The sequence below is a fragment of the Oryctolagus cuniculus genome, chromosome 5, assembly GCF_964237555.1.
Source record: "Oryctolagus cuniculus chromosome 5, mOryCun1.1, whole genome shotgun sequence".
Classification (NCBI taxonomy): Eukaryota; Metazoa; Chordata; class Mammalia; order Lagomorpha; family Leporidae; genus Oryctolagus; species Oryctolagus cuniculus.
This window is the reverse complement of record NC_091436.1, coordinates 24,624,388-24,638,907: the sequence shown is the minus strand read 5'-3', so window position 1 is coordinate 24,638,907 and position 14,520 is coordinate 24,624,388. Positions and strand designations below refer to the sequence as shown.

General features: G+C 38.5%; 1 protein-coding gene across 4 annotated transcripts in view; it reads left to right on the top strand.

The window, feature by feature from the left end:
- Window positions 1–14,520, top strand: part of ZC2HC1B (zinc finger C2HC-type containing 1B) — a 68,041-nt gene that overhangs the window by 9,318 nt on the left and 44,203 nt on the right. For all 4 annotated transcript variants that reach the window (XM_051855300.2, XM_002714779.5, XM_051855301.2 and 1 more), the window contains 3 exons: window positions 2,456–2,517; window positions 4,112–4,231; window positions 5,064–5,202. In XM_051855300.2, the coding sequence (XP_051711260.1) occupies window positions 2,456–2,517; window positions 4,112–4,231; window positions 5,064–5,202 (321 nt within the window). The remainder of the gene's footprint in view (window positions 1–2,455; window positions 2,518–4,111; window positions 4,232–5,063; window positions 5,203–14,520) is intronic.

The window sequence follows — 14,520 nt, the reverse complement described above, 5'->3', positions numbered from 1 at the left end:
ATCAACTCTGTCTCACAAAGTTATTGTGAAAAACATGTAAGATAACATAAAAACTGTGTTTTGGAAAACAAAGTGCCATGCAAATATTACTATTATATTCATAAAAATAATTTTATCTTTCACCAATGTTTTAGAAAAAGTAGCCTCAATTTTATAAGCAAGATGAGTGTTTATATTAACAAGTAAGTATACAGAGGGTTGGGGGACCCTTGCCAAAATAAAATTTAACATCGAGTTTTAGATAGAAGGCCAAAAGAACAGGGAGATAGCCAGGTATTTCTGTGTGCTGTGATGGATGACCTGTGTTGAAAATACAATTCCAATTAGCAGATGTGAGAAGAAATCATTTAAATCAACAATGTCTGTAGTGAGCTACCATCTGCTTCCTGTTAACCAGACCTTCCTTTTTCAAACTGCCTTCCCTTGGCTTCCATGACCCTGTTTTCTGTTTTTCCTTCTGGCTTATCATCATCATTTTCTTGGCCCTTAAGTATAAATTTCCCTAAGGATCCTCTCTGTACTTCTCTTTCCATGACTTCTTCCCTGGCAATATCATGCCTTTGCTTCATTACTCAAAGCCTACATCTGTGTCTCCAACCCTGACCTCCCTCCTTTCCATCCTGCTGGCTGGACAACTTGATTTTAACTCAGTATTTCCAACACTGAGGTCATTTTTCTTCCTAAGGTGGTCTATCTTGCAAGTTCCCTGTTTCTATCCACAGTCCTACATTGAACTCAATACTACTGTCTCTAAATCTGACATAGTCCTCAAGCACTCTTCTCTCTCTGACACCAATCCCCCACAAATCTAGTCATGCTATAGATTGTTTGACACAATCTCCCATTTCTTGTGTCTTTTTCCATTTCAGGTCTTCATCTCCAGCTTTTAAACTAAACTCACCTCTTGTTACACACACCCCTTCTGTCTGGTCACATCTTTTAACCTTTGTCACATGAATCATCTACAGCACTATTCAGATTCCTCCAACTCACTGTCCCTGATTGTGCCCCCTGCCTGTAAAAGTCCAGTCATCCCTCTAATACAAAATCCTATGCTCAAATCTCTTTATTATTTACATACTCATCTCCAGATAAACTGAATGGAAGTAATATGAAGTGAAACTTTTTTTTTCAGAATTCTGTAATGTTTTATTTTTCTCATGACATTTTTACAAATTCACTTAAAAGAATTGCTTATTTTCTTTCCTTTTCTATGCTGGGCCCATGTATGGTTCCTCACAATATTTCCATATCATTGATTATAAGAAGTTTTAGACAGAACGAATTATTGCTCCTATGGTATTGGATCAATTCTTGCTTGGCTTATACATTCAACCAGTGGATTTTTTTTTTAAGTTTTAATTATTGGGCCTGGTGCTGTGGCTTAGCAGGTAAAGCCACCACCTGTGGTGCCGGCATCTCATATGGACACAGGTCTGAGTCCTGACTGCTTTACTTCTGATCCAGCTCTCTGCTATAGCCTGGGAAACCAGTGGAAGATGGCCCAAATCCTTGGACCCCTGAACCCACATGAGAGATCTGGAAGAAGCTCCAGGTTCCTAGCTTTGGAGCAGCCCAGCTCCGGCCATTGCAGCCATTTGGAGAGTGGACCAACAGGTGGAAGACTGCGCTCTCTCTGTCTCTCTCTCTGTAACTCTGACTTTCAAATGAATAAATAAATCTTTGAAAAATAAACTTGAAAAGATTTAATTATTTATTTGGAAGAGAGTGAAAAATAGATATTTTAGATCTTCTATCCATTGGTTCATTCCCCAAATGGCTGCAACAGCTATGTGTAGGCCAGGTCAAAGCTAGGGGCCAGGAACTCCATCCTGGTCTTCCACATTGGCAGCAGGAGCACAAATACTTGTGCCTTCCAAATACACTGCCTTCCCAAACACATTAACAGGAAGCTGAATGGAAAATGGAGTAGCCAGGAGTTGAACTGGTACACTGATACAGGACACCAGGATCAGAAGAGGCTACACACCACAACACCAGTCTTTCAAGCAATATTTTTGGAGCACTTTACCATGGGGTCAGGTACTTGGAGGTATTGGCGATACCTTTATAGAACTTCTATTCTGGTAGGAATCCTCAAGATGTTATCATTGGATTATTTATGAGCTTATACTAATATATTAACTTTGTACTGATGTCTAAAGCAAGGCTGTAATGCACTTTGTTTAAAAATATATTAAGCACTAAATCAAATAAGTATACTGTGGTTGCCTAAAGGATAGAGAATTTACTTGTTTTGTGAAGTGAGAAGTTTATATTAGGAAAGGAAAACACAGGTGACTTTACACAGGATCTTACTAGAAGCTGGAAGCAGTTGGTAGAGAGGGAAAAGGGTGAAGATATCAAGCTATTGAGGTCACCTCCAGTCAGTCATTTCTTCTGGGCCAGGCAATTCCATGAAACTAACATAATGTGCTCTTGAATCTTAACGCAGATGGCAATCAGGAGTTATTTCCCTGTGAAGTCTGTGGAAGACGCTTTGCAGCAGATGTTCTGGTAAACGTAAAGACATTTTGTAGATGTGTTTCATTGGAGTTAAATGAACTGTCAAGTCAGTGAGGAGGCGGTGGTGCAAAGATTAAAGACAGATGTGGAGGAGAAGCAAGGGAACAGGAGTAGCTAACCTATGGCTGGCAGGCCCAGAGGACATGGAGGCAGATGGATGCCTCCTCACTCAAAAGTGACCCTATTAAACATGGTCCTCCTAAAAGGATGCCATATGGAAGGATCTTGGCACAGTCTATTATCCCTTGAGAAGTTTTGGCTCTTCCGCCTTTTCTTTAAGCATCAAAAATTCAAATTTCAAGGCCAAAGCACCAGGGAAATTAGCTAGCCAAGAGGAATGAGCATTGAATTTCAGGCATCTGGAAACTTGGCTTTTAGTTGCAAATTTGTCACTAATTCTGACAGGTCCTTTAACCTTCCTGTTTTCTGCTTTGCCACGTATACAGAACCCTCCAATTTCAGGGATTTTATACCATCTGAACAAAATAATACATGGCTGTTAGGCATGTTCCAAGATGTAATTTTCATCCAGATTCAAGCTAACAGCATGTCAAGTCCCTGATTGATGGCTGTGAAGCTGAATAAAAGTTCTATTTATTTCAAAATTAGGGTATCAAACAGGTGGTAGGCTCCAATACTCTACAGGGATTCCCAGAAAAGATGATTTTCACACACACATGATAGTAGGAGGATGATGTAATTAATAATTGGTACGTTTTAGGTCTAGGAAACTTTTGATGTAATGTAAAGGATTTGGAGTTATTCTGAGTGCATTTGAGAGCAAGAAAATAGGTTGTACATTTTATCGTTCTGGAGAATTTAACAAAATGAAATATCTATTTCAGTTAACTGTGACTAGAACTTCCTAAACTAGAGGGAGTATTCACAGGGCCTGTTGTGGGCCTGTAGCCCACTAGTGTGCTGCCCTACCTTTCCTGGCTCAGAGCTGCACCCCAGAGAATAGGGTTGAGACCCGGGAGGTACCACTGGAAGAGAGAGAACACTCAGTGTCAAGTGTGTTTGGAGTGCTTTTGAGTGTCACTTTCTAAACCTATCTCTAGTCTACAGAGAGCATTTGATCATGAGATACACACATACTTTCTCTCTCTTTTTACTGTAGGATAGCTGGTTCTAAAGGCCTATATTTGTTGGGTTTATTCAAAGCAACAAATAATAAGTAATACCTTGTTGCACATCCACCAAGGAAGAGGGCATAGATGCTGGTATTATCTTAGAGTGTTGCAGTGAAAGACTTGATAAAGGTGACACACAGGCAAAGGTCTATGTGTTGGTTCTCCGGTTTCAGTGGTGAAAATGTTGAGTGCCTAAAGAACTACAGGTTGAAGTGAAGAGCATATTTTGAAGTAATTTTCTGTGTAAAGGCCTTTCACTGTCTGTGCCCAAACACAGTATCAAGTTATATGCAGCATGATGAGGACAGCCAAGCATATTTACTCTGCTGTGATCTGAGAATAGTCAAGGCTCTGAAGGTGCAACCCAGTTACTGTCATGGGGTTAAGTACACCTAGACATTAAAAAAAAGTGTGCATTTTCAAAATTCCGATCCCTATCCTTCCTTTTCTAGGAAAGGCATGAACCAATATGTAGAAAACTCTTCAACAAAAAACGTAAGCCTTTCAATTCCTTGAAACAAAGATTACAGGGCACTGACATCCCTACTGTGAAGAAGGCTCCTCAATCCAAGGTACTACTGATATCTTCCTTATTGTTCTTTAATATGTTCACTGAAGCTCATTTCTGTTCTCTCTGGTTCCATGTTTGCTTCATAGTGCTGGGTAGTATCATGTAAATATATTATCTTGCTCACTTCAATTGCAAATATATTTCAGACACTTTCTAGATATGGCCAAAAGAATCTTGTTTCTATTTTCATTAGGATGGCTTAAATCTAGCAATTAACTTGGGAAGATTTTAATGTTACACTTGTCTTCCCTTAAAACTTTATTATGGCCGGCGCCATGGCTCACTTGGCTAATCCTCCACCTGTGGCGCCGGCACCCCAGGTTCCATTCCGGGTTGGGGCACCAGATTCTGTCCCGGTTGCTCCTCTTCCAGGCCCGCTCTCTGCTGTGGCCCGGGAGAGCAGTGGAGGATGGCCCAAGTTCTTGGGTTCCTGTACCCACATGGGAGACCGGGAGGAAGTACCCGGCTCCTGGCTTCGGATCAGGGCAGCACCAGCCGTAGCGGCCATTAGGGGAGTGAACCAATGGAAGGCAGACCTTTTTCTCTGTCTCTCTCTCACTGTCTATAACTCTCTGTCTCTCTCTCTGTCTATAACTCTGCGTGGCAAAAAAAAAAAAATAAAAAAAAAAATAAATAAATAAGACGTTATTGTTTCATTTTGTTACTTGTAAATTTTATTAATGCATTTTCCAAATGTCTTTAATTAGTTATACAAATTCTCCTTCTGCCCCATATTTCACAGTCCTGTTTCCTATAAATTCAAATTCCAACTTTTAAAAAAAAATTGAGAGGGCCATAGTCCAGGATAGTAATTGTTGTTTTTATTTTTTTAGTCTCAACCTGTGAGGAAATCTAACTGGAGACAACAACATGAAGACTTCATTAATGCAATTAGATCAGCAAAGCAGTGTACAATAGCTATTAAAGAAGGCCGGCCCCTCCCACCTCCACCCCCTCCATCTATCAATCCAGGTATGTAGCCATTTTGGTTTGCTTTTGAGACTATATTTTACTTGACCAAATTATAATCCATCTATGTACTTTAAAATTGACTATTTTGTCAGTTATATAGAACTAATTTATTGTCTTTAAAAAAATATTCTGCATCAAGATTCTGTGTTTCCTTTCTACTCTGTTCTAACATGAAGGCACCAGTGTATCCATGCTGTGTTGTTGCTTAACTCCTGGGATACCATTCCCACGACTGCTGACATGCTCTGAGTGATGCAGAACAAACCAAGAAGTTTCACAATAGTTCCATAGTTTCATATATCTACAGCTCTTTTTTGTTTTTAGGTAAAATTCCCATAACATAAAGTTTACCTTTTTTTTTTTTTAAGATTTATTTATTTATTTGTGAGGTGGAGTTACAGAGAGAGGGAGAGACAAAGTCTTCTGTCCACTGGTTCATTCCCCAAATGGCTGCAATGGCCAAATGGCCACAGCTGGGCTGATCTGAAGCCAGGAGCTGGGGCTTTCTCCAGGTCTCCTACATGGGTGCAGAGGCCCAACCACTTGGGCAATCTTTCAGTGTTTTCCCAAGCCATCAGCAGAGAGCTGGATCCAAAGTGGAGCAGGTGGGACTCGAACTGGTGCGCATATGGGATACCAGTGCCTCAGGCAGAGGCTTAACCTACTGCACCACAGCACTGACTCTAAGTTTACTATTTTAATCACTTGACATTATATAATTGAGAGCCCTATAGCTAGTTAATCCAAACAGTTTATTTTCAAAAATTTCAAATCTATTAAAAAAGAGGACTAGTAGTTACCTACCTATATTTCACTAAAATTTGACATTTCTGCCTTTCTCTCTCTCTCTCTCTCCCAGACACACACACACACACACACACACACACACACTTAATGGGTAGACCCATTTAAAAATAACTTTCACATACCATTAGCACTTTACTATTGACTGTATCAGCATGCATCTCTGAGGCATAAGTACATTATTCTGCATATCAACAATGATATCATACTTAATATATAGACTCACATTTTCCCAATTATCTTAAGAATGCCTTTAAAGCTCTTCCATAACTCCTCAGCCCTCAACAATCCCAGATCCAGTCATGGTTTTCAAATGGCCTTTTGTTGTCTATTCAGTCTTTTTAATCTTATACAATACTCTACCAAGCTATTTACCTTTTAAAATGTCTCCTGTCTATATTTGCCTGCTTGTTTAGTCATATTAATATTTAACTTATTACTCTATCCCATCTTTCTGTAAACTGGAAGTTAGAGCTAGAGGCACAATTAGATTAATTTTAATCCCTTATCAAATATATGATTTGCACATGTTTTCTCTCATTCTGTAGACTGTTTTTGCACTCTCTTGATAGTGGCCCTTAATGCACAAAAGTTTTTAATTTTGATGAAATTCAAAATATTTGTTTTTATAGATATATTGTTATCTGTGTTTTTGGTGTCATGAAAAAGTTGTTGCCAGATTCAGTGCCATGAGGTTTGTTCTGTATGTTTTCTTTTTTAATAGTTTTAACTCCTATGTTTAGGTCTTTGATCAATTTTGAATAAATTTTTGTGCATGACACAGGGTAGTTTCAGCTTCACTCTTTTGAATGCAGATACCCTGTTTCCGCAGTGCTATTTGCTGAGGAGAAATTGTCCTTTCCCCAGTGAATGAATACTCTTGGCATTCTTGTCAAAATCAATGGACAATATTTTCAAAGATTTATTGACCATGGTTCAAAGATTTATTTCTGGGCACTCAGTTTTATTCTATTGGTCTGTATGTGTTTCTGTATGCCAGTACCACAATGTTTCGATTACCAGGCATTATAGTAAGTCTTGAAATCAGAAATTGTGAGCCTTCCAAGATTTAGCCAAGATTGTTTTGACTATTTGGAGTCCTTTGACATTCGCTAAGAATTTTAGGAACTTTTTGTATTTTTATAAAAATGCCATTTTGGATTTTGAGAGATATTGCATTAAACGATAGGTCACCTTGGGTAGTATTGTCATCTTCATAATATTAAGTCTTCTACTCCATGAATATGGAATGTCTTTCCATTTATTTATGTTTTCTTTAATTTCTTTCAGCAATGCTTTATAGCTTTCCAGATATGAATCTTTGTATCCTTCGTTAATTGCTTGATATCTTTTTATTAAAATAGATTGTTCTCTTTCTTATATTGTGCTCATTGTGTAATTGTGTAATTGTGCTCATATGCAACTGATTTGCATATGTTGCCTTTGTATCCTAAAACTTTGTTGAATTTGTTTAATAGTTCTATTAGTTTTTGTGGAATCTTTTGGGTTTTCTACATATGGCATCTGCAAACAGATAATTTTACTTAATCCTTTTCATTTGTATGCCTTTTATTTCTTTTTCATGGCTAAATCATGGTTAGAACTTCCAGCACTATGCGGAGCTATATTATAACTTTCAGCACTATCCAAGTGGCAAAAATGGCCATTTTTGTCTTGTTTTCCATTAAGTATAATATTGTCTGTGGGTTATAATTTGTCATTTAAAGCATAAACTTTAGCATTATTATAAGGATTATTATTATAAGGATTATAACATGTGGAAGTGAAATTTATGAAAAAATTATACAATGTTAAGTTAGGAAAATGAACATATTTTGTAAGGTTCTGAAATTATACATAAATAGGTATAGTATTATTAGAAGGTAGACTTTTTTGTTGTTTTTATAGAAAGCTTTTATTTAATGAATATGTTTCATAAGTACAACTTTTGGATTTATATAGGTTCTTCCCTGCATATTTGCCCTCCCACCCCCACACCATCCCACCTCCTACTCCCTCTCTCATCCCATTCTTCATTAAGATTCATTTTTACTTATCTTTATTTACAGAAGATCAACTCTATACTAAGTAAAGATTTCACCAGCTTGCACCCACACAGATACACAAAGTATAAAGTACTGTTTGAAGACTAATTTTACCGTTAAATCTCACAGTACAACACATTAAGGACAGAGGTCCTACATGGGGAGCAAGTGCACAGTGACTCCTATTGCTGATTTAATAATTGGCACTCTTATTTATGACATCAGTGATACCTGAGGCTCTTGTTATGAGGTGCCAAGGCTATGGAAGCCTCTTGAGTTCACAAACTCCGACCTTATTTAGACAAGGCCACAAGCAAAGTGGAAGTTCTCTCCTCCCTTCAGAGAAAGGTGCTTCCTTTAATGGCCCCTTCTTTCCACTGAGATCTCACCCACAGGGATCTTTCATGTAGGTCATTTTTTGCCACAGTGTCTTGGCATTCCATGCCTAAAATGCTCTCATGGGCTTTTTAGCCAGATCTGAGTGCCTTAAGGGCTGATTCTGAGTCCAGAGTGCTTTTTAGGGCATTTGTCATTCTATGAGTCTGCTGGGTGGCCTGCTTCCCATGTTGGATCATTCTCTCCTTTTTGATTCTATCTATTACTATTAGCAGACATTTGGACTTATTTATGTGATCCCTTTGACACTTATTCCTATCTTTATGATCAGTTATGAACTTTAACTGATCACTTTAACTAGTAAGATGGCATTGGTACCTGTCAACTTAATGGGATTTGGAGTCCCATGGCAAGTTTTTAGCTTTACCCTTAGGGGTAAGTCCTAGGAAACATGTGCCAAACTGTATCCCTCCTCCCTCTCTTATTCCAACTCTTATTTTTCACAGGGATCAATTTTCAATAGGATTTAAACACCTAAGAATAATTCTGTGTTAAGAGTTCAACCAATGGTATTAAGTAGAAAAAGAAAATACTAAAAAAATAATAAAATAGTAAGCTGTTCCTCAACAGTCAGGACAAAGGCTGATCAAATCATTGCTTCTCATAGTGTCAGTTTCACTTCTACAGGTTTCCTTTTAGGTGCTCAGTTAGTTGTCATAGATCAGGGAGAACATATGATATTTGTCCCTTTGGGACTGGCTTATTCAACTCAGCATGGTGTTTTCCAGATTCCTCCATTTTTGTTGCAAATGACCTGATTTCATTTTTTTTTTACCTCTGTGTAGTATTCCATAGAGTACATATCCCATAATTTCTTTATCCAGTCTTCTGTTGATGGGCATTTAGGTTGATTCTATGTCTATGTCTATTGTGAATTGAGCTGCAATAAATATGGAGGTGCAGATAACTGTTTTATTTGCTGATGTCATTTCCCTTGTGTAAATTCCAAGGAGTAGAATTGCCTGGTCTGTGGTAGGACTATATTCAGATTTCTGAGGTATCTCCAAAATGTCTTCCATAGTGGCTTTACCAGTTTGCATTCCCACCAACAGCAGATTGGGATAACTTTTTCCCCACATCCTCACCAGCATCTGTTTGTTGATTTCTGTATGAAAGCCATTTAACCAGGGTGAGGTGAAACCTCATTGTGGTTTTGATTTGCATTTCCCTGATGGCTAGTGATCCTGAAGATTTTTTCATGTGTCTGTTAGCCATTTGGATTTCCTCTTTTGAAAAATGTCTGTTTAAGTCCTTGGCCCATCTCTTAAATGGGTTGTTTGTTTTGTTGTGGTGGAGTATTTTGATCTCTTTGTAGATTCTGGTTATTAATCCTTTATCAGTTGCATAGTTTGCAAATAATTTCTCCCATTTTGTCAGTTGCCTCTTCACTTTCCTGACTGTTTCTTTTGCAGTACAGAAACTTCTCACTTTGATGTAATCCCAGTTGTTAATTTTGGCTTTGGCTGCCTGTGCCTCTGGGGTCTTTTCCAAGAAGTCTTTGCCGGTGCCTATATCTTGCAGGGTTTCTCCAATGTTCTCTAATAATTTGATGGTGTCGGGTCATAGATTTAGATCTTTAATCCATGTTGAGTGGATTTTTGTGTAAGCTGTAAGGTAGGGGTCTTGCTTCATACTTCTGCATGTGAAAATCCAGTTTTCCCAGCACCATTTGTTGAATAGACTGTCCTTGCTCCAGGAATTGGTTTTAGCTGCTTGATCAAATATAAGTTTGTTGTAGATGTTTGGATTGATTTCTGGTGTTTCTATTCTGTTTCATTGGTCTATCCATCTGTTTCTGTACAGGTACCATGCTGTTTTGATTATAACTGCCCTAGAGTATGGCTTGAAATCTGGTATTGTGATACCTCTGGCTCTGTTTTTGTTGTATAAGATTGCTTTAGCTATTCAGGGTCTCCTGTGTCTCCATATGAATTTCAGCATCATATTTACCAGATCTGAGAAGAATGTCTTTGGTGTTTTGATTGGTATCATATTGAATCTGTAAATTGCTTTTGGGAGAATGGACATTTGAATGATATTGATTCTTCCAATCCATGAACATGGAAGAATTTTCCAATTTTTTTATATCTACTTCTATTTCTTTCTCTGGAGTTTTGTAATTCTCATCATAGAGATCCTTGACATCCTTGGTCAAATTTAATCCAAGGTATTTGAATTTTTTGTAGCTATTGCAAATGGGATTGATCTTTGAAGCTCTTTCTCAGCCATGGCGTTGTCTGTGTATACAAAGGCTGTTGATTTTTTTTTTAATTGATTTTATGTCCTGCTACTTTCCCAAACTCTTCTATGAGTTCCAACAACCTCTTAGTGGAGTTCTTTGGATCCCCTAAATAAAGAATCATATTGTCTGCAAAGAGGGATAGTTTGGCTTCTTCCTTCCCAATTTGTATCCCTTTAATTTCTTTTTCTTGCCTAATGGCTCTGGCTAAAAATTCCAGGACTATATTGAATAGCAGTGGTGATACTGGACATCCCTGTGTGGTACTGGATCTCACTGGGAATACTTCCAACTTTTCCTCATTCAATATGATGCTGGCTGTGGGTTTATCATATGTTGCCTTGAATGTGTTGAGTAATGTTCCTTCTATACCCAATTTGCTAAAAGTTTTCATCATGAAAGGGTATTGTATTTTATCAAATGTTTTCTCGGCATCTATTGTGATAATCATATGATTTTTGTTCCTCAATTTGTTAATGTGATGTATTCCATTGATTGATTTGCGAATATTGAACCATCCCTGCATACCTAGGATAAATCCCACTTGCTTTGGCTGAATGATCTTTCTGATGTGCTGTTGGATTTGATTGGCTAGTATTTTGTTGAGGATTTTTGCATCTACATTCATCAGGGAAATTGGTCTGTAATTCTCTTTTCTGCTGCATCTTTTTCAGGTTTAGGAATTAAGGTGATGCTGGCATCATAGAAGGAGTTTGGAAAGATTCCCTTGCTTTGAATTGTTTTTGAATAGCTTTAAAAGAATTGAAGTTAGTTCTGCTTTAAATGTCTGGTAGAATTCAGTAGTAAAGCCATCCAGTCCTTGGCTTTTCTTTGTTGGGAGGGCCTGTGTTACTGATTCAATTTCATATTGGTTATGGTTTTGTTTAGGTGTTCTGTGTCTTTGGCTCAATTTAGGTAGGTTGTATGTATCCGGGAATCTGTCTATCACTGCTAGATTTCCCAGTTTTTGGCATATAACTTTTTGAAGTAATTTCTGATGACTCTTTATTTCTGTAGTGCCTATTATTACATTTCCTTTTTCATCTCTAAATTTATTGATTTGAGTCTTCTCTCTTTTTTTGGTTAGTTGGGCCCATGTCCTGTCAATTTTATTTGTTTCAAAAAAAAAAAAAAAAAACCAGCTCTTCGTTTTGCTGATCTTTTGTAATTTTTTGATTCAATTTTATTGATTTCTTCTCTAATTTTAATTATTCTTTTCTCCTACTAGTTTTGGGTTTTGTTTGCTGTAGTTTTTGTAGATGCATTGATAACTCATTTATTTGGTGCCTTTCCAATTTCTTGATGTAGGTACCAATTACTATAAACTTTCCTCTCAACACTGTTTTTGCTGCATCCCATAATTTTTGATATGTTGTTATCTTCATTTGTTTCCAGAAATTTTTTATTTTTCTTTTGACTTCTTGTATGACCCACTGTTCATTCAGGAGCATGTTGTTCAGTCTCCATATGTTTGCATATGCTCTAAAGATTCCTGAGTTGCTGATTTCCAGTTTCCTTCCATGAGGTCTGAGAAGATGCAGGGTATAATTTCAATTTTTTTGAATTTGCTGAGACTTGCTTTATAGTCTAGAATGTGGTCAGTCCTAGAGAAAGTTGCATGCACTGCTGAAAAGAATGTGTATTCTGCAACTGTAGGATGAAAAGTTTTGTAGATATCTGTTAGGTCCATTTGGTCTGTAGTATCAGTTTAATCTGCTATTTCCTTGTTGATTTTCTGTCTGGTTGATCTGAAAGTGGAGTATTAAAAGCACGAGGAGGCTGGCGCTGCGGCTCACTAGGCTAATCCTCCACCTGCGGCGCTGGCACACTGGGTTCTAGTCCCGGTCGGGGTGCCGGATTCTGTCCCGGTTGCCCCTCTTCCAGGCCAGCTCTCTGCTGTGGCCAGGGAGTGCAGTGGAGGATGGCCCAAGTCCTTGGGCCCTGCACCCCATGGGAGACCAGGATAAGTACCTGGCTCCTGCCATCGGATCAGCACAGTGCGCCGGCCGCAGCACGCCGTCCGCGGCGGCCATTGGAGGGTGAACCAACGGCAAAGGAAGACCTTTCTGTCTGTCTGTCTCTCTCACTGTCCACTCTGCCTGTCAAAAAAAAAAAAAAAAAGAAAGAAGCATGAGGAAAGAGACGCATGCAAACAGCAAACATAAAGCTAGAGTGGCCATTGTTGATATCAGGTAAAGCAAACTTAAGGGCAAGTGTTCAAAGAGATACTGATTCAAAAGATATATTCACCAAAGAGATTTATCAGTTCTAATGTTTATGTACCTAGTAACAGATCTTCAAAGAACATGAAATAAAAACTGACAAAACTGGAAAGAAAAGTAGAAAAATTCAAATTGCATTTGGAGATTTTATCACTCCTCTTAGAAACTGAAAGTATACACAGCAGTAAAATCAGTAAATATATAGAAAAGATGAGCAGCAGTATCAACCAGTTTGACCTAATCAACATTAATAACAATATTATGACCGCAGCAATGGTAGAGTATTCACCCAAGATAGGTCATATGCAGGATCACAAAGTAGTCTCAATAAACTTAAATGGATTGAAATAATAGAGAATACAAATGTGTTCTCTGACCACACATAATTAAACTAGAAATTGATGAAAAATGGGCTGGCATTGTGGCATAATGGGTTAAGCTGCTACCTACAATGCCCGCATCCCATGTGGGTGCCGATTCAAATCCCGGTGCTTTCTTCTTAGATGCAAGGTTTTTGTTTTTTAGAAATGACTTTTAATTTCCACATATTTGGGGATTTTTCATATTTTTCCATTAATTTCTTAAGATTTATTTATTTATAAGGCAGAGTTACAGAGAGGCAGAGGCAGAGAGAGAGATAGGAGAGGGAGATATCCATCTTCCGTCCACTGGTTCACTCCCCCAAACAGCCACAATGGCCAGAGCTTCACCAATCTAAAGTAGGAGCCAGGAGCTTCTTCTGAGTCTCCCACATGAGTGCAGGGGCCTAAACACATGGGCCATCTTCTATTGCTTTCCCAGGCCATAGCAGAGAGCTGGATCAGAAGTGGAGCATCTGAGTCTTGAACTGGTGCCAACATGGGATGCTGGCACTGCAGCTGATGGCTTTACCTGTTATGCCGGCCGCCTCACAGGTAAAACACCGGTAAAACAGTCGCCATATGGGTGCCAGTTGAAGTCCCAGCTGTTCTACTTCCTGTCCAGATCCCTGCTAATGCACCTGGGAAACCAGTGGATCATGGCCCAAGTGCTTGGGCCTCTGCCACCTATGTGGGAGACCTGAATGGAGTTCCAGGCTCCTGGCTTCGACGTGGCCCAGCCCCAAACATTGCAGCCATTTGGGGAGTGAACCAGTGGATGGAAGATACATCTCTATGTCACTCTGCCTTTCAAATAAATATTTTTTAAAAATTTGTGCTATTCAGTTTAAGCAGTATCTTAGAGGGGAAAGTAAAGAAAAAAGGCTTTACATGAATTACCTTAACTTTTCTCTTTAAAAGTTAGTAAAAAAAAAAAAAAGCCTAAAATATTTAGAAGGAAAAATATTTAATTCATGATATTAACTATTTTTCCCAAAGAAACCTTTTACTTAATAAATACAAATTTCTTTTTCTTTTTTTTTTTTTTAAGACAGAGTTAGAGAGAAGTAGAGACAGAGAAAGAGAGGTCTTCTATCTGATGGTTCACTCCCCAGATGGCCACAATGGCCAGAGCTGCGCCGATCCAAAGCCAGGAGCCAGGAGCTTCTTCCAGGTCTCCCACGTGGGTGCAGTGCCCCAAGGACTTGGGCCATCCTCTACTGCTATCCCAGGCCATAACAGAGAGCTGAATC